Source organism: Oncorhynchus keta, chromosome 36, assembly GCF_023373465.1.
Source record: "Oncorhynchus keta strain PuntledgeMale-10-30-2019 chromosome 36, Oket_V2, whole genome shotgun sequence".
Classification (NCBI taxonomy): domain Eukaryota; kingdom Metazoa; phylum Chordata; class Actinopteri; order Salmoniformes; family Salmonidae; genus Oncorhynchus; species Oncorhynchus keta.
Genome location: NC_068456.1, coordinates 28,274,465 through 28,300,458, shown reverse-complemented (window position 1 = coordinate 28,300,458; position 25,994 = coordinate 28,274,465). Strand labels below are relative to the sequence as shown.

The 25,994-nt window shown below is 42.5% G+C and overlaps 1 protein-coding gene and 2 long non-coding RNA genes across 9 annotated transcripts; 1 reads left to right on the top strand and 2 right to left on the bottom strand.

Annotated features, from left to right (window-relative positions):
- Positions 1 to 1,250: 1,250 nt before the first annotated feature.
- On the bottom strand, positions 1,251 to 25,579 carry LOC118369865 (eukaryotic translation initiation factor 4E-like). Of its 2 annotated transcripts, none has more exons than XM_035754635.2 (7): positions 25,415 to 25,579; positions 23,865 to 23,965; positions 6,312 to 6,407; positions 5,863 to 5,926; positions 5,280 to 5,393; positions 4,765 to 4,904; positions 1,251 to 2,790 (listed from the first exon to the last, which is right to left on the bottom strand). In XM_035754635.2, exons 1-7 carry the CDS (start codon positions 25,445 to 25,447, stop codon positions 2,676 to 2,678), a joined length of 663 nt encoding a protein of 220 aa, XP_035610528.1. In that variant the 5' UTR covers positions 25,448 to 25,579; the 3' UTR covers positions 1,251 to 2,675. The 2 variants fall into 2 exon arrangements, with proteins under 2 accessions (XP_035610528.1, XP_035610529.1); XM_035754636.2 differs by having other exon boundaries at positions 25,430 to 25,462.
- LOC127916553 (uncharacterized) lies at positions 6,456 to 11,212 on the bottom strand. Of its 6 annotated transcripts, none has more exons than XR_008095333.1 (3): positions 11,161 to 11,212; positions 8,875 to 8,904; positions 6,456 to 6,880 (listed from the first exon to the last, which is right to left on the bottom strand). It is a non-coding gene; the product is annotated as an uncharacterized LOC127916553 (long non-coding RNA). The 6 variants fall into 6 exon arrangements; XR_008095332.1 differs by lacking the exon at positions 8,875 to 8,904 and adding an exon at positions 8,584 to 8,613; XR_008095336.1 differs by lacking the exon at positions 11,161 to 11,212 and adding an exon at positions 9,129 to 9,164.
- Positions 11,240 to 16,042, top strand: LOC127916552 (uncharacterized). Its single transcript, XR_008095331.1, has 3 exons — positions 11,240 to 14,149; positions 14,314 to 14,359; positions 14,425 to 16,042. It is a non-coding gene; the product is annotated as an uncharacterized LOC127916552 (long non-coding RNA).
- Positions 25,580 to 25,994: the final 415 nt, after the last annotated feature.

The window sequence follows — 25,994 nt, the reverse complement described above, 5'->3', positions numbered from 1 at the left end:
AATCAGGATGGAGGCATGTTAGCAGCAGACATAAATGGTGCTATAGTGTGTAGGCAGTAACTGTGTGTGTGTGTAGGAACGCTGCAAGGTTTCTCCTGTGTACTTATTACTTAATGTAGACAACTTCAAAGACAGATCTCTGCCAAAGTCAGTAAAACAGGATGTCAACATATCTCAACGGCGTCTGAATTCTAGTCGTTCCTGAGATATACTGTGGGTTGGGGTCAACCCTGATACTGTATAAGGAATGTTGCAAGGCAGGGGAGTTTGTTGCGTTCACAAAAATATCCCCCTTGCCTCACTCATAACTGGCAAGATGTGGAAACAAGCACCAATGTCTCTTCACACTCACTCAACTGTCTGAGGAAATGTGCAAACAACGTAAAAAACAAAAGCATACCTCTGGAACAGTTAAGTGCTCTTAGAAGACAGGTGTGACTCATATCAGTGGTGTTAAGTTCAGACAGTAGGCATTGTGGGGTGTTGCCAGGCGTTGGCTCCCAGGCGGTATTTGCGTAAGGACAAGTGTGTACTGTAGATCAACAGGTAACTCATGTGGTTTGAACCAGAGATGTTTGGGAAACCTCGTCATAGTGTTGTTGACTCTAGCCTTGGACTGATAGCTGTATGAATGTAGGGGGCTTGGAAGGAATAAGGTCTTGGGTGTGTGCACTGATTGAGGACTACTTGATGTTATTTTGCCTGCTATGTACAAAGGGTGCATTATAGAAACATTTTAGTACAGATTATGGTTATGCAGTATCATGTTGATCTGGTTCACGAGTCTCCTTTAGGCAACTAAGAATTTGACCATCTTGAAAAAAAAAGGTGCATCTGAAAATACCCTTTAACTCACCACTGAATTATAAACGAGCCCCTAGTACCAAGGGACTTGTTTAGGTGAAACATGTTTAGATAGGTGTGTAAGGAATATGGCAACAATGAAATCCACCCGGGAAATCATACATAATCCAATCCTTGGAGAGCTACAAGTAGGAGGGGCTAAGGATTTCAACACAGAGCAAGTGTCGATACTGGGTGTGTTTCAGATACACAGATTCTGTGCATTTTCTAGGAAGATTATGACGTTCATACAGTCGGGTTCCTAAGATGTTATTAAACACTTCTCCAGGCTTTGATCTGATGACCTATTCAGAGCAGATCGGTGCATTATCTGCATATTGAACACACCACTGTAACCCTACAGAAGGTGACGCTAAACTGACAACACAGGAAAGGAGACAGCGTGGTTCTGGTTTTAATGCAAAGCATTTAACCTTTACTTGAAAGAAGGTAATATACATTAAGATACATTATGAGCAAAATCATTTAACGATGGATAGAGAGGAAGATATCCTTTCTTCTCCACACGCACCAGCCCCAGAGAGTAGTGTGAAATGTTACAGGAAGAACACGGTGAGAAGCAGACCTAAAACTTGTCCAGGCATCTTTACTTGCTATGATACACTGTAAAAAAAGGTTCTATATTAAGCAGTAGTCCATGTCATTAACATCCTCAATAACAAAAAACTAAACAGAAAAAAATAGTGTAGGGGAATTCAGGTTTTTTTTAATGGTTGCCCTCCAACTAAGTAGTTTAACCTCAAATGGATATATCATAAATAAATAGGGAAAGGGGGGAGAAAAAAGTTTTACAAGCAAACAATCCTCAATCCCAGCATGGCTGGAACTTCGTGGTCTTTCTTCCAAAATGTTCACACTTTAGACCGTGCGACCACTACTATTCTTTACAAACGTTTTTCTTTTTTGATACGGTTGTCTTTTCTGTAGCAGGTGCATCTGCAATCCCTTATGCTAAACACCTCCAGGTAAAGTAGGTTAAAATGCTGCCCTTTAAAATCGGACTAAATTAATCTGGTCTTTTTCCTATCCTGGGTGGTTGGTGAGAAACGCTTTTCATAACAGAAAGTGATAGTAAACTCTGCATGAGAAAAGGAATTGGGTTTACAGCAAAGGAAGGTGTTTTAACCAGGCCTTAATCAACATCTTCTCCCAGCTACACAAGTAGGGGGGAAGCCACTGGCATTATTATTCACATATACTCACCAATTTTAAAATTAAATCATTTATTTAAGATCTTCTAGCTCAAATCCCAACAGCTTCAGCTGTTCTCCTTTTCTTCTGTACAAGATACGTCATTTAGCCAGCCGGACAATCAGGTGTCAGGGAGGTGGCCCTAACTTTGTACACGTTTGAACAATTCTCTCGTCTGTAAAGAGAACAGTAGTTGACAACTGAAAAGTATGAATGTGTTGGTGATGCAGAGAGCTGGGACGATAAACTGAAAAGTATGAATGTGTTGGTGATGCAGTGAGCTGGGACGATAAACTGAAAAGTATCAAAACTGACCACTTAATGTGGACATTTGGCTGATATCGTTCATTACCCATAGGACCCGACTAGAGAGATGTGAAGTTCCAAATGAAATAAATTAGCTAATATGGGTGACTATTAATGGGACAATTGATAGCAACAACATTGAAAGTAGTAGTAGTTGTAGGGGTAATATAAAAAAATAACTGTGGTGCACATTAATGTTATAAACTTATCATTCAATTTATCGTGAATTCAGTCAATTTATCGTGATATGGATTTTGGTCCATATCGCCCAGCTCAAGTGGGTTTGTAGTTGAGTTGGGGGTGGGTGTTGTTGATCAGACTGAGTACATGTTCTTTGTGGTGGAACCACTCTTGCTAGATGTGTCGTCATGCGACTGGTAGCCAATCAGGAGCTTGATGGGGATACTCAGGCGCTCTTTATACTGTTGTCTGGAGAGAGAGAGAGAGAGAGAGAGAGAGAGAGAGAAAAAGAGGGAATGATGAATAGGTTCTCATTACAGTCTTACACTAATTGTCACCACCTAGTGGGGAGCTAGAAACATTGCAGTGATGTAGGAGTATGCAAACGCACTCAAATTTACACACACACATATGTAAATATATGTTTACACACACACACACACACACACACACACACACACACACACACACACATATACAGTGGGGCAAAAAAGCATATACATATACAAAAGATGAGGCACACATATATATATGACAGACAAAATACATTCATTGTAGGATTTTCAATAATTTAATTAGCATTATGGTGGAAAACATATTTGGTCATAACAAAAGTTTATCTAAATACTTTGTTATATACCCTTTGTATATATATACCATATATATTGTTTGATATACACCACACACACATATCAATGACATATATACACACAAAAATGTTTATTCTTCTTATATAACAAATAAATGATTCTCAATCAACAAAGCACATACTTTATATACACACACATATATGACCTGTCTGTATGTCTGTATATACACACACACACATATATATACATACAATGAACACACAAATGGCACATAACAACAAATTATTTATATTTACCTGATTGAGATATATTATATATATATTTCATCATTTACATTAATATTTAATATATTTACACAAATATATGGAGCTCCATATGTTCGGTCTTTTATACAAACATATATAATTATAATATATATACGTTTTTATCTTCATAATTTTCATATACTGTATATTTATTATATATATGTTTTGGGGCTGTTGCTGGGACAATTATAAAGATTTTCTATATTATAATATATATATATAAATATATATTTATATTATAATATATATCTTCATGCCCTTACTGATGGATATAAAATTATAATATATTCTTTCCTTTAATATATATAATATATATATATAATATATTCTATGTCTTCCAAACATATATATATATATAATATATATATAATATATATATATAATATATATAATATATATATATATAATATATATAATATGATATTTGTTATATATCATATAATATATATAATATATATAATATATTATATATTTCCTAATATTGCTATATTTCTTCAATATATATATAATATCTTCCCATATCTATATAATATATATATAATATATATATATAATATAAATAAATAAATATATAAATAAATATATATATAAATAAATATATAAATAAATAAATATATAAATAAATAAATTAATAAAAAAATAATGTGATTTTCTGGATTTTTTTCCCTCAGTCATAGTTGAAGTGTACCTACATGACAACTAGCTACCTTTCGTTTTTTACATGTATTTTGGGATTCTACCCTGTAAAAATGTAATTTGCCTGAAGTAGTATGTATGTATATTTTTTAAACATGTGCTTTTCTCCTCTAGCCCACCTGGTGTTCAACCTTCCCAAGTTCTCCCATGTCACCCCGTCTCCTCCGGACACTCCACTGGCTTCCAGTCAAATCTGTCGTTCTCCACTACAAGACTGGTGCTTGCCTATGGAACAGCCTAGTAAATAAACAAGGGGCACTGCCCCTCCCTCCCCCCCTCCCTCCAGGCTATGCTCAAACCCTACACCAACCCAAGCACTCCGTTCTGCCACCTCTGGTCTCTTGGCTCTCTCACCTGGTTTGTTATCTTAAGAAGAACGCACTGTAGGTCGCTCTGGATAAGTGTGTCTGCTAAATGACCGAAAAGTAAATGTTACATCAACACCTGTTTCAAAGAGGGTGTGGCTGAATTAAAGAACCCTCTTCTGTGTAGATACACTTGAGAATCTTCCACTGGAGGAGGCAATTGGGGATAGGATGAATTTCCAAACTGCCACATGCCTACATTTGGTGACGGAGGAGTGGAGGACGGACTTTTACCCAATGGACAAAAGGAAAGAGATGTGAACCTACCCTATCGCCACGATGGCTTCCTTGTTCTGACAGTTCCCAGTCCAGATGGATATTTTATCTCCCTTGGGTCTGACGTTGACCACCGCTCCACACACGTCTTCACTGGCCTCGTCAAACGACTCGCCAATTAAACACAACAGCTGCAACACACACAAATCAAGTACACAATACTGGAGATTAAATAACATGTTATTTACCCGTTAATTCACTGTCCAGCAACCCGTCCTTAACAGAAGATTATACAATACTAGCATAGTATAGTCATGAAGAGTTGCAGGAGGGTTGTGTTCATCAAAGCGAGGAAAACTGACTGAAAGATGGAGGCTCTACCTGGACCATTGCAATGTTTTTGTTCTGCTCTGATGAATACTACACAGCCCAGCGTCAAATTCATTAGGGTACACGACTGGAAACATTCAAAAACATTTTGCAATGGAAAACAAAAATGAGCCTTTCCTTCGGTCCCGTTTGCTGCCAAATGAACAGGACCCTGGTTCAGGGATAATGATACTTACTGTCTCCATCCAGTAGCGGTCAAGGTCGATTTGTCTCTGCTGTTTGCTGAGGGTCATCAGCCACCTCCCACCCAGCTTGTTCTTGTCATCCTCCCACATAGGCTTCACCCCATCCTGACACACAGTGGTGGAGGAACGTTAGCTCACAACTTGACCCCCAACATACACCCTGGGTCCGTATTCATGAAGCGTATTACAGTATCTAGGATCAGTTTAGCATTTTAGACCATAATGAACAACATTAAAAGGATAAGGGGGACCTGATCCTAGATCAGGGTTTCCCAAACTCTGTTCTAGACCTCCAGGGTGAATGTTTGGGTTTTTGCGAAAGAACGACAAAACTGATTCAAATAATCAACTACTCATCAAGCTTTGATCATTTAAATCAGCAGTCCAGTATTAGGGCAAAAACAAAAAATTTGGAACTTGGGGTTCCGAGGGCCGAGTTTGGGAAACACTGTCCTAGATCATCAGTCCTACTCAGAGGGGCTTTATGTCTTCATTCAACATCATTAACTTGACAACGTACAGAAGAGCGACATGTCCTCTGATAGGTTACTGTTGGTTCCAGATGTCCACTTACCTTAAATAAGCAGTAGTCACAGCCGAAGCCTAACTTACTGGGCTGCTGTATGTGGTTATATAATCTACAACACACAACCAAGAGGCACACTTAAACACAGGCCTACAGATAAAATAATATTAGACACTATGATTATAAAATGATAGTGAGACAATAGATAGTTCCATGCCATTCTCCATTTTGATTTTGGAGAGAAGTCATGAGGCACAACATTCAGGGCACAGATAGCAATACATGGCATAGAACTGCCAATTAAAATGTCCATTCTGTAGAATTAATTTCTAGCTGCAAATGAACATTCTGCTCTGCTAAACAGGAAATGGTGCCCTTTTTCAACACTGATTGTCATGATGATGCCATAGGATAGAGAGGTAGAATAAGGGGTGGTGATGTGGATTAGGAGGGAGGAGGAAGAGTAGCAGAGAAAGAGGGAGAGGAAGAGTACTCACGCCCAGAAGTCTTCCACTGTGTCAAACTTTGCGATGAGACGGAGGTTCTCTGTCCAGCTTTTGCTCTTGTCATTTTTGAAGTACCACAGGGCCCATCTGAAGTGAGAGGACACAGTCAGAGAATCCCCATCGCACTCCCCGGTCCCATCGCACTCCCCGGGTCCGCACAGACAGAGGCTTCTATTTGTCTTTAGTGGGCAAATCTTACCATCGGCAACTACCAGAGTGACCAGTCAATGTGTCGGTCTGCATATCAACAGCAGTAACAGTTATGGAAATGCATGAATTGATATACATCATCCAAACCAGGGCTAAATTCTAACATAACAGCAAATGTAATGAAGCGTCCAACAGCAGACCTACAATCAATAAAGCGTCCAACAGCAGACCTACAATCAATGACACGTCCAACAGCAGACCTACAATCAATGAAGCGTCCAACAGCAGACCTACAATCAATGAAGCGTCCAACAGCAGACCTACAATCAATGAAGCGTCCAACAGCAGACCTACAATCAATGAAGCATCCAACAGCAGACCTACAATCAATGAAGCGTCCAACAGCAGACCTACAATCAATGAAGCGTCCAACAATCAACCAAACATCCAAAAGCAGACCAACAATCAATGAAGCATCCAACAGCAGACCTACAATCAAAGATGCATCCAACAGCAGACCTACAATCAATGAAGCGTCCAACAGCAGACCTACAATCAATGAAGCGTCCAACAGCAGACCTACAATCAATGAAGCATCCAACAGCAGACCTACAATCAATGAAGCGTCCAACAGCAGACCTACAATCAATGAAGCATCCAACAGCAGACCAACAATCAATGACGCGTCCAACAGCAGACCTACAATCAATGAAGCGTCCAACAGCAGACCTACAATCAATGAAGCGTCCAACAGCAGACCTACAATCAATGAAGCGTCCAACAGCAGACCTACAATCAATGAAGCGTCCAACAGCAGACCTACAATCAATGAAGCGTCCAACAGCAGACCTACAATCAATGAAGCGTCCAACAGCAGACCTACAATCAATGACACGTCCAACAGCAGACCTACAATCAATGAAGCGTCCAACAGCAGACCTACAATCAATGAAGCGTCCAACAGCAGACCTACAATCAATGAAGCATCCAACAGCAGACCTACAATCAATGAAGCATCCAACAGCAGACCTACAATCAATGAAGCGTCCAACAATCAATGAAGCGTCCAACAGCAGACCAACAATCAATGATGCATCCAACAGCAGACCTACAATCAATGAAGCGTCCAACAATCAATGAAGCGTCCAACAGCAGACCTACAATCAATGAAGCATCCAACAATCAATGAAGCGTCCAACAGCAGACCTACAATCAATGAAGCGTCCAACAATCAATGACGTCCAACAGCAGACCTACAATCAATGAAGCGTCCAACAGCAGACCTACAATCAATGAAGCATCCAACAATCAATGAAGCGTCCAACAATCAATGAAGCGTCCAACAGCAGACCTACAATCAATGAAGCGTCCAACAGCAGACCTACAATCAATGAAGCGTCCAACAGCAGACCTACAATCAATGAAGCGTCCAACAATCAATGAAGCGTCCAACAGCAGACCTACAATCAATGAAGCGTCCAACAGCAGACCTACAATCAATGAAGCATCCAACAATCAATGAAGCGTCCAACAGCAGACCTACAATCAATGAAGCGTCCAACAGCAGACCTACAATCAATGAAGCGTCCAACAATCAATGAAGCGTCAACAGCAGACCTACAATCAATGAAGCATCCAACAATCAATGAAGCGTCCAACAATCAATGAAGCGTCCAACAGCAGACCTACAATCAATGAAGCGTCCAACAATCAATGAAGCGTCCAACAGCAGACCAACAATCAATGATGCATCCAACAGCAGACCTACAATCAATGAAGCGTCCAACAGCAGACCTACAATCAATGATGCATCCAACAGCAGACCTACAATCAATGAAGCATCCAACAGCAGACCTACAATCAATGAAGCGTCCAACAGCATACCTACAATCAATGAACAATCAATGAAGCGTCCAACAGCAGACCTACAATCAATGAAGCGTCCAACAGCAGACCTACAATCAATGAAGCGTCCAACAATCAATGAAGCGTCCAACAGCAGACCAACAATCAATGATGCATCCAACAGCAGACCTACAATCAATGAAGCGTCCAACAATCAATGAAGCGTCCAACAGCAGACCTACAATCAATGAAGCGTCCAACAGCAGACCTACAATCAATGAAGCATCCAACAGCAGACCTACAATCAATGAAGCACGTCCAACAGCAGACCTACAATCAATGAAGCGTCCAACAGCAGACCTACAATCAATGAAGCATCCAACAGCAGACCAACAATCAATGATGCATCCAACAGCAGACCTACAATCAATGAAGCGTCCAACAGCAGACCAACAATCAATGATGCATCCAACAGCAGACCTACAATCAATGAAGCGTCCAACAATCAATGAAGCGTCCAACAGCAGACCTACAATCAATGAAGCGTCCAACAGCAGACCTACAATCAATGAAGCATCCAACAGCAGACCTACAATCAATGAAGCGTCCAACAGCAGACCTACAATCAATGAAACAGCAGACCTACAATCAACAACAGCAGACCTACAATCAATGAAGCGTCCAACAGCAGACCTACAATCAATGAAGCGTCCAACAGCAGACCTACAATCAATGACGCGTCCAACAGCAGACCTACAATCAATGAAGCGTCCAACAGCAGACCTACAATCAATGACACGTCCAACAGCAGACCTACAATCAATGACACGTCCAACAGCAGACCTACAATCAATGAAGCGTCCAACAGCAGACCTACAATCAATGAAGCATCCAACAGCAGACCTACAATCAATGAAGCGTCCAACAGCAGACCTACAATCAATGAAGCATCCAACAGCAGACCTACAATCAATGAAGCGTCCAACAGCAGACCTACAATCAATGAAGCGTCCAACAGCAGACCTACAATCAATGAAGCGTCCAACAGCAGACCTACAATCAATGAAGCATCCAACAGCAGACCTACAATCAATGATGCATCCAACAGCAGACCTACAATCAATGAAGCGTCCAACAGCAGACCAACAATCAATGAAGCGTCCAACAGCAGACCTACAATCAATGAAGCATCCAACAGCAGACCTACAATCAATGAAGCATCCAACAGCAGACCTACAATCAATGAAGCGTCCAACAGCAGACCTACAATCAATGAAGCGTCCAACAGCAGACCTACAATCAATGAAGCATCCAACAGCAGACCTACAATCAATGATGCATCCAACAGCAGACCTACAATCAATGAAGCGTCCAACAGCAGACCTACAATCAATGAAGCGTCCAACAGCAGACCTACAATCAATGAAGCATCCAACAGCAGACCTACAATCAATGAAGCGTCCAACAATCAATAAAGCGTCCAACAGCAGACCAACAATCAATGATGCATCCAACAGCAGACCTACAATCAATGAAGCGTCCAACAATCAATCAATGAAGCGCCAACAGCAGACCTACAATCAATGAAGCATCCAACAATCAATGAAGCGTCCAACAGCAGACCTACAATCAATGAAGCTTCCAACAGCAGACCTACAATCAATGAAGCGTCCAACAATCAATGAAGCGTCCAACAGCAGACAATCAATACAATCAATCAATGAAGCGTCCAACAGCAGACCTACAATCAATGAAGCGTCCAACAGCAGACCTACAATCAATGAAGCATCCAACAATCAATGAAGCGTCCAACAGCAGACCTACAATCAATGAAGCGTCCAACAGCAGACCTACAATCAATGAAGCGTCCAACAATCAATGAAGCGTCCAACAGCAGACCTACAATCAATGAAGCATCCAACAGCAGACCTACAATCAATGAAGCGTCCAACAGCAGACCTACAATCAATGAAGCATCCAACAGCAGACCTACAATCAATGAAGCATCCAACAGCAGACCTACAATCAATGAAGCGTCCAACAGCAGACCTACAATCAATGAAGCGTCCAACAATCAATGAAGCGTCCAACAGCAGACCTACAATCAATGAAGCGTCCAACAGCAGACCGACAATCAATGAAGCGTCCAACAATCAATGAAGCGTCCAACAGCAGACCTACAATCAATGAAGCATCCAACAGCAGACCTACAATCAATGAACAATCAATGCGTCCAACAGCAGACCAACAATCAATGATGCATCCAACAGCAGACCTACAATCAATGAAGCGTCCAACAGCAGACCAACAATCAATGATGCATCCAACAGCAGACCTACAATCAATGAAGCGTCCAACAGCAGACCTACAATCAATGAAGCGTCCAACAGCAGACCTACAATCAATGAAGCGTCCAACAGCAGACCTACAATCAATGAAGCGTCCAACAGCAGACCTACAATCAATGAAGCGTCCAACAGCAGACCTACAATCAATGAAGCGTCCAACAGCAGACCTACAATCAATGAAGTGTCCAACAGCAGACCTACAATCAATGAAGCGTCCAACAGCAGACCTACAATCAATGAAGCGTCCAACAGCAGACCTACAATCAATGAAGCGTCCAACAGCAGACCTACAATCAATGAAGCGTCCAACAGCAGACCTACAATCAATGAAGCGTCCAACAGCAGACCTACAATCAATGAAGCGTCCAACAGCAGACCTACAATCAATGAAGCGTCCAACAGCAGACCTACAATCAATGAAGCGTCCAACAGCAGACCTACAATCAATGAAGCGTCCAACAGCAGACCTACAATCAATGAAGCGTCCAACAGCAGACCTACAATCAATGACACGTCCAACAGCAGACCTACAATCAATGAAGCATCCAACAGCAGACCTACAATCAATGAAGTGTCCAACAGCAGACCTACAATCAATGAAGCGTCCAACAATCAATGATGCGTCCAACAGTCTGTTCCACACAACGTACAGCAAACAAACTATAAAGATTTCCATAGCAATTACTTAACGGGTAGGATAAGGAAGGTTAAGGTATGGCAGGTTGATGTCATGTTGCTCTGCCTATAAAAATCCATTCTTAAATGGAAGAAGTTTGGAACCACAAAGACCCTTCCTAGAGCTGGCCACCCAGCCAAACTGAGCAATCTGGTGAGAAGGGCCTTGGTCAGGGAGGTGATCAAGAACCCAATGGTCACTCTGACAGAGCTCAAAAGTTCCTCTGTGGAGATAGGAGAACCTTCCAGAAGGACAACCATCTCTGCAGCAGGCCTTTATGGTAGTGGCCAGACAGAAGCCACTCCTCAGTAAAAGGCACCTAAAGCCCCTCAGAACATGACAAACAAGATTTTCTGCTCTAATGAAACCAAGACCGAACTCTTTCACCTGAAAGCCAAGCGGAATGTCTGGAGGAAAATGGCACCATCCCTACGGTGAAGCATGGTGGTGGCAGTATCATGCTGTGTTGATGTTTTTCAGCAGCAGGGACTAGGAAACTAAACAAGATTGAGGGAAAGATGAATGGAGCAAAGTACAGAGATCCTTGATAAAAACCAGTTCAAGAGCGCTCAGGATCTTAGACTGGGGCAAAGGTTCACCTTCCAACAGGACAACAACCCTAAGAACATAGCCACTCCTGCATTCTTGGCTTCGGGAAAAGTCTCAATATCCTTGAGTGGCCCAGCGACGCTCCTCATCCAACCTGATAGAGCTCTAGAGGATCTGCAGAGAATAATGGGAGAAACTCCCCAAATACAGGTGTGCCAAGCTTGTAGTGTCATACCCAAAAAGACTCGAGGCTGTAATCGCTGCCGAAGGTGATTCAACAGGGTCTGAATACTTATGTAAATGTGATATTTCAGTTGATTATTTATACATTTGCAAACATTTATAAAAAAACGTTTTTCTTTGTCATTATGGGGTATTGTGTATAGATTGAGGGGGAGAAAACAATTTAATCCATTGTAGAATAATTGTGTAACGTAACAAAACATGGGAGTCAAGGGGTCTGAATACTTTCAGAATGCACTGTATGTTATTGCCTATGCATTCATTTCCCCATCGTGTACAACAGCAAGTGTAAATAACATGCTTACACTAACATGTTGAACAGCAGAACCAGGCAGTCTTCCATTGTTCACCAGTCCTACCATTATTCTATCATCCCTTTCCCAGGAAGAGCATAGTGTTGTAGGGGAGGGAGGGATGGAGAGGTGGATAGGGCATGGCCTGAACCCTGTGCCCCCCGCCATACTAAATTTATACACATGCCCCTCCCTGAAAAGTCCCCCGTGGTTAATTATCACACTGACTATCAGTAGAGAAGTAGGCTAGAGAGGAAGCACTCTAGTGTTGCCCGACTGAAACGTATGTTATTATTACACAACACCAGTGTTGAGACGAGAAAACACGTGGCGTGACTCGTCTGATGAACCAGGTTGAGGTCATAGACATGTGTAAACAAAAACACTAATGTGTCAATTAACGTAAAGTGGTCTACACTACTGCTATTGGGGTCCTGGAGAAAAGACGACACCAAAGGGTTGTTGCACCACGTGTGTTGAAGTCCAGAACTCCCTACAACAGACTCCAGACTATCTACAGGCCTACAAGCCCTCAGTCCAGCCTTTCTCAGCCTATTGTGGACAGTCTGAGCACTGATGGAGGGACTGTGCGTTCCTGGTGTAACTCGGGCAGTTGTTGCCATCCTGTACCTGTCCCACAGTTGTGATGTTCGTATGTACCGATCCTGTGCAGGTGTTGTTACACGTGGTCTGCCACTGCGAGGAAGATCAGCTGTCCCCCCCGTCTCCCTGTAGTGCTGTCTTCCGCGACTCATAGTACGGACATTGCAATTTTTTTGCTCTGGCCACATCTGCAGTCCTCATGCCTCCTTGCAGCATGCCTAAGGCACGTTCACACAGATGAGCAGGGACCCTGGGGATCTTTCTCTTGGTGTTTTTCAGAGTCAGTAGAAAGGCCTCTTTAGTGTCTTAAGTTTTCATAACTGTGACCTTAATTTCCTACCGTCTAAGCGCCTTAACGACCGTTCCACAGGTGCATGTTCATTAATTGTTTATGGTTCATTGAACAAGCATGGGAAACAGTGTTTTAAACCCTTTACAATAGAGATCTGTTAAGTTATTTGGAATTTTTCAGAACGAACAGCTGTCAAAATCCATTCACACATTCACTCACACTTCTCCATCAGGCTTGGGGATTGCTATCAACACGAGATGCACTTCCCATTCCCACTCTCTCTCAAAAAAAAAGACCAAATAGATTAAAAGCTGATTAATCGCTTTCAATTTGAGGATCGATTTGTATTCAAAATACTTCAGATTGTGATTTTTTTCTGAAAGGGTTGCAATTTCATTTCTAAAAAATCCAGACAGATTGTAAAACTTAATACAGATCACGGAAGCACAGAGTTTAAAACAGCAAAGCTGACAAATTGCACTCAGTGCTTTGAGCAGCACTCTCCATAGACAGACTGGGGAGAGCAGAGGGCTGACCACCCTACTAAAGCCAAGGTTAGACTGGGGAGAGCAGAGTGCCACCCACCCTACTAAAGCCAAGGTTGGTCTGGGGAGAGCAGAGTGCCGACCACCCTACTAAAGCCAAGGTTAGTCTGGGGAGAGCAGAGTGCCGACCACCCTACTAAAGCCAAGGTTAGTCTGGGGAGAGCAGAGTGCCGACCACCCTACTAAAGCCAAGGTTAGTCTGGGGAGAGCAGAGTGCCGACCACCCTACTAAAGCCAAGGTTAGTCTGGGGAGAGCAGAGTGCCGACCACCCTACTAAAGCCAAGGTTAGTCTGGGGAGAGCAGAGTGCCGACCCACCCTACTAAAGCCAAGGTTAGTCTGGGGAGAGCAGCACCCTACTAAAGCCACTGGGGAGAGCAGAGTGCCGACCACCCTACTAAAGCCAAGGTTAGCTGGGGAGAGCAGAGTGCCACCACTACTAAAGCCAAGGTTAGTCTGGGGAGAGCAGAGTGCCGACCACCCTACTAAAGCCAAGGTTAGTCTGGGGAGCAGCAGCCAAGTTAGTCTGGGGAGAGCAGACCACCCCCTACTAAAGCCAAGGTTAGTCTGGGGAGAGCAGAGTGCCGACCACCCTACTAAAGCCAAGGTTAGACTGGGGAGAGCAGAGTGCCGACCACCCTACTAAAGCCAAGGTTAGTCTGGGGAGAGCAGAGTGCCGACCACCCTACTAAAGCCAAGGTTAGTCTGGGGAGAGCAGAGTGCCGACCACCCTACTAAAGCCAAGGTTAGTCTGGGGAGAGCAGAGTGCCGACCACCCTACTAAAGCCAAGGTTAGCGGAGTAAAAGTTTGAGTAAAACGCCGCACCTTGATTCTTTCAGCGCTTGCCAGTCATCCTTGCTACTACTTCAGTCATGGTGAACTGTCCTTGCTGTGGGAACTGTTCTGACATTCTCATATGCTTTACTGATTCCAAGTGACTTGATTGTTGACTTTCTCTCGTTTCCAAAAAACATTTGGAAATTGTTGTACACGGTTTTTAGCTGTTATTTTTGTTGGCAAATGAGATGGACTTCTGTTCATTGCACCGCCTGTCAGCCATCAACAATCACCTATCATCTTCACACGTGAATAGACTGACAGCAAGGGGGATTGCCAACAGTGCAGTAAACCCGCTTTTGATTAGACCCTTTTACATGCAAAAAGTGCAGGAATTTGTAAAAATTGCACTGTCTCACATAATATGCGCTGATTGGTTGATTTTGCATTGAATTATATGATTGCAGAATCCTGGAGAGACTGACTTTAAGAAATGAAAGTTAGTCAATACAGAAAATGTAGAGAACTTTGAAAGTTTATTCAAGTGCAGTCGCAAAAAATATCAAGCGCTATGATGAAACTGGCTCTCATGAGGACCGCCACAGGAACGGAAGACCCAGAGTTACCTCTGCTAAAACCACTACTAAAGGACACCAATAAGAACAAAAGACTTGCTTGGGCCAAGAAACACAAGCAATGGACAATTTGATAATTTCTTCTTTGGTCTTGAGTCCAAATTTGAGATTTTTGGTTCCAACCGCCATGTCTTTGTGAGATGCCGTGTGGGTGAACGGATGATCTCTGCATGTATATTTCCCACCGTGAAGCATGGAGGAGGTGGTGTTATGGTGTTTTGCTGGTGACACTGGCTGTGATTTATTTAGAATTCAAGGCATACTTAACCAGTATGACTACCACAGCATTCTGCAGCGATATGCCATCCCATCTTGTTTGGGCTTAGTGGGGCTATAATTTGTTTTTCAACAGGACAATCACCCAACCCACCTCCAGGCTCTGTAAGGGCTATTTTACCAAGGACGAGTGATGCATCAGATGACCTGGCCTCCACAATCCCCCGACATCAACCAAATTGAGATGGTTTGGGATGAGTCGGACCGCAGAGTGAAGGAAAAGAAGCCAACAGGTTCTCAGCATACATGGAAACTCCTTCAAGACTGTTGGAAAAGATTTCCAGGTGAAGCTGGTTGAGAGAAACCCAAGAGTGTGCAAAGCTGACAGCAAGACAAAGGGTGGCGCCATTGATGAATCTCAAATATATTTAGATTTTTTTTTTAACAACACTTTTTGGTTACTACATGATTCCATATGTGTTTTCATAGTTCTGATGTCTACACTATGATTCTACAAATTGTAAAAAATAAAGAAAACCCAATGTATGAGTAGGTGTTCTAAAACCTTTGACCAGTAGTGTATATTATATTTATACACACACACACACTCATTCATTCATTCGTGTGTATATACGCACACACACACATTCGTGTACACACACACACACACACACTCATTCATGTGTATACACACACACACACGTGTATACATCATTCATGTGTATACACACACACACGTGTATACACACACACACACGTGTATACACACACACACACACGTGTATACACACACACACACGTGTACACACACACACACACACGTATACACACACACACACACGTGTATACACACTCATTCGTACACACACACACACACACTCATTCATGTGTATACACACACACACACGTGTATACACACTCATTCGTACACACACACACACACTCATTCATGTGTATACACACACACACACACGTGTATACACACACACACACACGTATACACACACACACACACACACGTGTATACACACACACACACGTGTATACACACACACACACGCATTCATTCACTCATTCACTCATGTGTACACACACACACACACACGCATTCATTCACTCATGTGTACACACACACATGCATTCATTCACTCATGTGTATACACACACTCATTCATTCATGTGTACACACACACACATTCATTCATGTGTGTACACACACACACATTCATTCATGTGTACACACACACATTTCATTCATTCATGTGTACACACACACACATTCATTCATGTGTATACACACAACATTCATTCATGTGTGTACACACATTCATTCATGTGTGTACACACACATTCATTCATTCATGTGTATACACACAAACTCATTCATTCATGTGTATACACACAAACTCATTCATTCATGTGTATACACACACATTCATTCATGTGTGTACACACACATTCATTCATTCATTCACGTGTGTACACACACACATTCATTCATTCATTCACATGTGTACACACACACTCATTCACTCACGTGTGTACACACACACACTCATTCACTCACGTGTGTACACACACACTCATGCACTCACATGTGTACACACACACACTCATGCACTCACGTGTATACACACACACACACACACACACACATTCATGTATATACACACACACACACACACACACATTCACGTGTATACACACACACACACACATTCATGTGTATACACACACACACACACACACACACACTCATGTGTATACACACACACACACACACACACTCATTCATGTGTATACACACACACTCATTCATTCATGTGTATACACACACACTCATCATTCATTCGTACATACACACACACTCATTCATTCATTCGTACATACACACACACACACACACTCATGTGTATACACACACACACATTCACTCATGTGTATACACACACTCATTCACTCATGTGTATACACACACACACACATTCACTCATGTGTATACACACACACACACATTCACTCATGTGTACACACACACACACGTGTACACACACACACACACACTCATGTGTACACACACACACACACACACACACTCATGTGTATACACACACACACTCATGTGTATACACACACACACATTCATGTGTATACACACACACACTCATTCATTCATGTGTATACACACACACACTCATTCATTCATGTGTATACACACACACTCATTCATTCATGTGTATACACACACACACTCATTCATTCATGTGTATACACACACACTCATTCATTCATGTGTATACACACACACTCATTCATTCATGTGTATACACACACACTCATTCATTCGTACATACACACACACTCATGTGTATACACACACTTCATTCATTCATGTGTACACACACACACACACATGTGTACACACACACACACACACACACACACACACACACACACACACACACACACGTGTATACACACACACTCATTCACTCATGTGTATACACACACACACATTCACTCATGTGTACACACACACACACACACACACACACACGTGTATACACACACTCATGCGTACACACACACACACACACTCATGTGTACACACACACACACACACACACACACACACACACACACACTCATTCACTCACGTGTATACACACACACACTCATTCATTCACGTGTATACACACACACACTCATTCATTCATGTGTATACACACACACACTCATTCATTCATGTGTATACACACACACACTCATTCATTCATGTGTATACACACACACACTCATTCATTCACGTGTATACACACACACACTCATTCATTCATGTGTATACACACACACACTCATTCATTCATGTGTATACACACACACACTCATTCATTCATGTGTATACACACACACACTCATTCATTCATGTGTATACACACACACTCATTCATTCATGTGTATACACACACACACACACACACTCATTCATTCATGTGTACACACACACACACACACTCATTCATTCATTCACTCATGTGTATACACACACACACACGTGTATACACACACACTCATTCATTCATGTGTGTATACACACACACTCATTCATTCATGTGTATACACACACACACACACACTCATTCATTCATGTGTATACACACACACATTCATTCATGTGTATACACACACACTCATTCATTCATGTGTACACACACACACACTCATTCATTCATGTGTATACACACACACATTCATTCATGTGTATACACACACACACTCATTCATTCATGTGTATACACACACACACTCATTCATTCATGTGTATACACACACACACTCATTCATTCATGTGTATGTGTGTACACACACACACACATTCATTCATGTGTATACACACATTCATTCATGTGTATACACACATTCATTCATGTGTATACACACATTCATTCATGTGTATACACACATTCATTCATGTGTATACACACATTCATTCATGTGTATACACACATTCATTCATGTGTATACACACATTCATTCATGTGTATACACACATTCATTCATGTGTATACACACATTCATTCATGTGTATACACACATTCATTCATGTGTATACACACATTCATTCATGTGTATACACACACTCATTCATGTGTATACACACACTCATTCATGTGTATACACACACTCATTCATGTGTATACACACACACTCATTCATTCATGTGTATACACACACACTCATTCATTCATGTGTATACACACACACTCATTCATTCATGTGTATACACACACACATTCATTCATGTGTATACACACACACTCATTGTATTCACACACATTCATTCATTCATGTGTACACACACACATTCATTCATTCGTACATACACACACACACTCATGTGTATACACACACGCATTCATTCATTCATGTGTACACACACACACATTCATTCACACACACACACACACACACATTCATTCATCATGTGTATACACACACACACACACACACACACACACACACACACACACACTCATGTGCGTACACACACTCATGTGTACACACACACACACACTCATGTGTACACACACACACACACTCATGTGTACACACACACACTCATGTGTACACACACACTCATGTGTACACACACACTCATGTGTACACACACACACACTCATGTGTATACACACACACTCATGTGTACACACACACACACTCATGTGTATACACACACACTCATGTGTATACACACACACTCATGTGTATACACACACACACTCATTCATTCATGTGTATACACACACACACACACATTCATGTGTACACACACACACACACACACACACACACACACACACATTCACACACACACACACTCATGTGTATACACACACACACACACACACACACTCATTCACTCATGTGTATACACACACACGCATTGATTCACTCACTCCACACTCTGCTTCCATCACGTGGACTGGGACATGTTTCGTATTGCGTCAGATAAAAATATTGACAATACGCATTCATGTGTTCATTAGAACGTGCGTCGAAGATGTCGTTCCCATAGCAACGATAAAAACATTCCCTAACCAGAAACCGTGGATTGATGGCAGCATTCGCGTGAAACTGAAAGCGCGAACCACTGCTTTTAATCAGGGCAAGGTGTCTGGCAACATGACCGAATACAAACAGTGCAGCTATTCCCTCCGCAAGGCTATTAAACAAGCTAGCGTCAGTACAGAGACAAAGTAGAATCTCAATTCAACGGCTCAGACACAAGAGCCATGTGGCAGGGTCTACAGTCAATCACGGACTACAAGAAAAAACCCAGCCCAGTCACGGACCAGGATGTCTTGCTCCCAGGCAGACTAAATAACCTTTTTGCCCGCTTTGAGGACAATACAGTGCCACTGACATGGCATGCACGAAAACATGCGGTCTCTCCTTCACTGCAGCCGAGGTGAGTAAGACATTTAAACGTGTTAACCCTCGCAAGGCTGCAGGCCCAGACACATCCCCAGCCGCGCCCTCAGAGCATCATGGCCGGTGTGTTTACGGACATATTCAATCAATCCCTATCCCAGTCTGTTGTTCCCACATGCTTCAAGAGGGCCACCATTGTTCCTGTTCCCAAGAAAGCTAAGGTAACTGAGCTAAAGACTACCGCCCCGTAGCACTCACTTCCGTCATCATGAAGTGCTTTGAGAGACTAGTCACCATGTCACCTCCACCTACCTGACACCTAGACCCACTCAATTTGCATTCAAATGGTCCACAGACGATGCAATCTCAACCACACTCACATTGCCCTAACCCACCTGGACAAGAGGAATACCTATGTGAGAATGCTGTTCATCGACTACAACTCGGCATTCAACACCATTCATCAAGTGTATCAAGCTCAGACCTCTCGATTCATTCATGTGGTGAGGGTAGGCACACAACATCTCCTCCATGCTGATCCTAAAACGGGGGCCCCACATGTGTTCTGAGCCCTCTCCTGTACTCCCTGTTCACCCACGACTTCGCACGCCTCAACTCATTCATCAAGTTTGCGAACGACACAACAGTGGTAGGCATTGATTACCAACAACGACGAGACGGCCTGGGAGGAGGTGAGGGCCCTAGGAGTGTGGTGTCAGGAAAATAACCTCACACTCACACAAAACTAAGGAGATGATTGTGGACTTCAGGAAACAGCAGAGGGAACACCCCTATTCACATCGATGGAACAGTAGTGGAGAGGGTATTAAGTTCCTCGGCATACCCATCACAGACAAACTGAATTGGTCTACTTGACATTCGCATGCGCCTCTTCAGCCTCAGGAGGCTGAAGAAATTCACCAAAAGCACTCACAAACTTCTACATGCACAATCGAGAGCATCCTGGTGGGCTGTATCACCGCCTGGTACGGCAACTGCTCCGCCCTCAACCGTAAGGCTCTCAGAGGGTAGTGAGGTCTGCACGCATCACCGGGGGCAAACTACCTGCCCTCCAGGACACCTACACCACCCGATGTTACAGGAAGGCCATAAAGATCATCAAGGACATCAACCACCGAACCACTGCCTGTTCACCCCGCTATCATCAGAAGGCGAGGTCATTCAGGTGCATCAAAGCTGGGACCGAGAGACTGAAAACAGCTTCTATCTCAAGGCCATCAGACTGTTAAACAGCCACCACTTACATTGAGTGGCTGCTGCCAACACACTGTCATTGACACTGACCCAACTCCACTTTAATAATGTGGAATTGATGGGAAATGATGTAAATATATCACTAGCCACTTTAAACAATGCTACCTTATATAATGTTACTTACCCTACATTATTCATCTCATATGCATACGTATATACTGTGCTCTACATCATCGACTGCATCCTTATGTAATACATGTATCACTAGCCACTTTAACTATGCCACTTTGTTTACTTTGTCTACATAATCATCTCATATGTATATACTGTACTCGATACCATCTACTGTATGCTGCTCTGTACCATCACTCATTCATATATCCTTATGTACATATTCTTTATCCCCTTACACTGTGTATAAGACAGTAGTTTTGGAATTGTTAGTTAGATTACTTGTTGGTTATCACTGCATTGTCAGAACTAGAAGCACAAGCATTTCGCTACACTCGCATTAACATCTGCTAACCATGTGTATGTGACAAATAAAATTTGATTTGATTCATGTGTATACACACACACACACACACACACGCATTCATTCATTCACTCATGCCGGGGCGGCAGCGTAGCCTAGTGGTTAGAGCGTTGGACCGGAAGGTTGTGAGTTCAAACCCCCGAGCTGACCAGGTACAAATCTGTCGTTCTGCCCCTGAACAGGCAGTTAACCCACTGTTCCTAGGCAAATAAGAATATGTTCTTAACTGACTTGCCTGGTTAAATAAAGGTAAAAAAAATAAAATAAAAAAATAAAAAAAATTCATTCATTCATGTGTACACACACACACGCATTCATTCACCCATGTGTATACACACGCGCATTCATTCATTCATGTGCATACACACGCGCATTCATTCATTCATGTGTGTACACACACACTCATTCATTCATGTGCGTACGCACACACACTCATTCATTCATGTGCGCACACACACTCACGTGCGCGCACACACACTCACGTGCGCACACACACTCACGTGCGCACACACACTCACGTGCGCACACACACTCACGTGCGCACACACTCACGTCGCACACACTCACGTCACGCGCACACACACTCACGTGCGCACACACTCACGTGCGCACACACACTCACGTGCGCACACACACTCACGTGCGCACACACACTCACGTGCGCACACTCACGTGCGCGCACACACACTCACGTGCACACACACACTCACGTGCACACACACACTCGTGCGCGCGCACACACTCACGTGCGCACGCACACACGTCACGTGCGCACACACGCACACGCACACGCACACACACGGCCCTAAATAACGCTTAGGCGGCCTGCCCAAGGATGTCAATGGCAGAAAAATCCCTGCGAATAGAATCTGAAATCCACTGGTCTAGGATAAAGTTTTCAAACAGGAAAAAAAGACTAGAACTATGGAGTTTTAAAGCATCAGAATGGCCCAGAATCTGTGGTTAGGGAGGGACAGCATCCACCTGAGGCAGGGACAGGACAGACAGAAAGGTCTAGACTGGGTCTACTGAGGCAGTGTTTTATGTCAGCAGTTCTACCCGGTCCGATGTACTGCTCACAGTAGTCTATGGCCTGGCTCCCTATTCAAAAGACAGCCACTCGATTGGATGTGCTACAACAGACAAAAGTTATGACATCACAATGTCAAATCTGTAGAGAGCAAGTTTGATCAGCTTTGTTCTTCATCTAGGTTTAGGGATAAAGCTAGCTGTGAGCATGTGAATGGAAATATTTTAGGAAGCACCAAAGCGTTTTGGCCTAGTGAGCGTGACCCTAGTATCCCCATCTGGGTTATGTTAATTTAGGCACACAATAACAACACATTTTAAAAGGTTTTGCAACTTTTTAAAAACGACTTAGTTTCTTATTGGACAAGTCCAGTTCTGATTGTCATTTCCCTTCCATTTGGTATCTAATGAATGAACATGACCCTGGGGTTTATTCACTAGGAACAAAACAGAAACCAACAGAACGAAAGAGGGAGGGACCTACCTGAAATTGTTCAATAGAAACTCTTGTTTTTGTTGCAGTACCCCAGGGATGTAATCATTAGTCCAAACAATTATGTTTTGCAATGAGTTCCTATTGGACAAATTCAGGTAGGTCCCCCTTGTTGTCTCATTTACTAATTGTAATGCACAAAAGCAGACAGACACACTGTACCCATACTTGTTTTGCAGGGGGTGTTTGATGTACTGCTCAGAATCAGTGACCACAGGTGGTGCAGTGGGGATTACTTCAGGTTGGGGCTCTTCTGTTTCAGGTGCATTCTGGATGGGATGACACAGCAAAAACATCCATCAGTACAATATTAGATGTTTGCAGGAAATCTGACATCTTTAGACCCATCCTGCCAATAGCTCCTAACATACACAATCATATCAATATCAAGGATAATTATGGAAACTAACCGGGGCAGCAGGTAGCCTAGTGGTTAAAGCTTTGGGCCAGTAACTGAAAAGTTGCTAGATGGAATCCACGAGCTGACAAGGTAAAAATCTGTCATTCTGCTCCCGAACAAGTCTTAACTGACTTGCCTAGTTAAACAAAGGTTACATTTAATAAAACTACTACAGACACTAAAACAATACTACATGTGTATTCTATCCATGTCGGACTACATTTTAACATTTTGAATAAAGACAAAACTAGGATTTCTGCCATTTCTACTACTGAATGATACATACAATGCCTCTAGCTCTTCATGTCTACTGAAGATCTACCAACATCTCTGTAGAAGATGCTTAAGATCTAGACTTCCACTATTGAAAGATCTAGAACAAGGTGATGTGAGGTGACAATGGCTAGCCGGCTCTGTTTTGTCAATGTGGTTAGCTAGCGAGCTACGTTTTCTGTTCACCTGAGACTAAGCCAAACGTTTGTGTAGTTAGCCATTACTAATAGCTACTAGAGAGCCACATGTGATTGAAACTCTACCTACTACTCTGTAGCAAACTCCTAAGTAGTTAGCTAGACCGTCCATATGCTTCATCTCTGATTCATTGATTCGCCGCAAGTCATTCGCCTGCTGAATGGGGCTGATTCCAAGACAGCTAACTACTTCAGTATAATGGATGACTCACTCACTAGTACCTTAACTAGCCAACTAAATCACTTTTAACGTTAGCGAACTAGCAACTGTAGAAGTTAATTCATTAACGTCCGATTGTCGTATAGCTAATTGGGAACCGTTTAGCTAGCTAACTAGTTACAACTAGTAATTCATTCAATTTGCCCAAAACAGGTTAATTTGTGCAAAATATGTGCAGATTCAAATGAGCAAGCCCCATGGCAGCAAGTTAGTTAACGTTAGCCATCAGGCTAACTAGCTATAGTTAGCAAGGCAACGTAAAATCTAGCTAACACAGCAGACACACGTGTCTAGATGTCACATGTTTTTATCATGTAAATAAAAACCGATCACAAATACGATCAATAGTTTTGAAGGGACACTGTAATATATTGTATTGACTCAATGAACCAAGTATTAACTACCTAGCTATGTCCAGTTACTCCCTGCCAACAGTCTCCAATGCCACCCCCTAAATCCATCGCTAGCATTGCTGAGCATGTTGGAACCAGACAACCACACTTTCACAGATCCTGGAGCAAAATATTCCGTTAAAACCTGGTAGATTTAATCCCTATTAGACGAAACTTAACCAAATAAAAAAGGATGGGTTCTACATTCAGTTTTTATTCGTGAAATGTCCACATACCTCGATCTCGCTTACCGGCTCCGAAGTCGCCATCTTGCCTGTAGAAATGATCCTGTCCGTTCGGAGCTGGTGCGTCACGAATCACTCAAAAATATACGGAAGCCTTTTTAGTTCAAGAACATGTGAATGGCAGAAAGCCCGCTATCCCTGACAGTAGACTTTTCGCACGCAGGTATATTATCACTATTTATTCTAACTATAATACTACAAATATTTAAGTCTCCACTACACTGTGACAAAGGAATGGACCCGGGGAATAAGGTAAGCTATCTGTTTTGTTCTACTGGTTACCATCTATTCCCAAAAGTACATTCTTATGGGTCTACACACACATTTCTAATCAGGGGTATTGCCATCTGTTATGTTCACCTGAGACTGCACACACACACACACACACACACACACACACACACACACACACACACACACACACACACACACACACACACACACACACACACACACACACACACACACACACACACACACACACACACACACACACACACACACACACACACACACACACACACACAGTATAATAGTTTGTATACCTTGAAGTCACTTATTGTCAATAAAG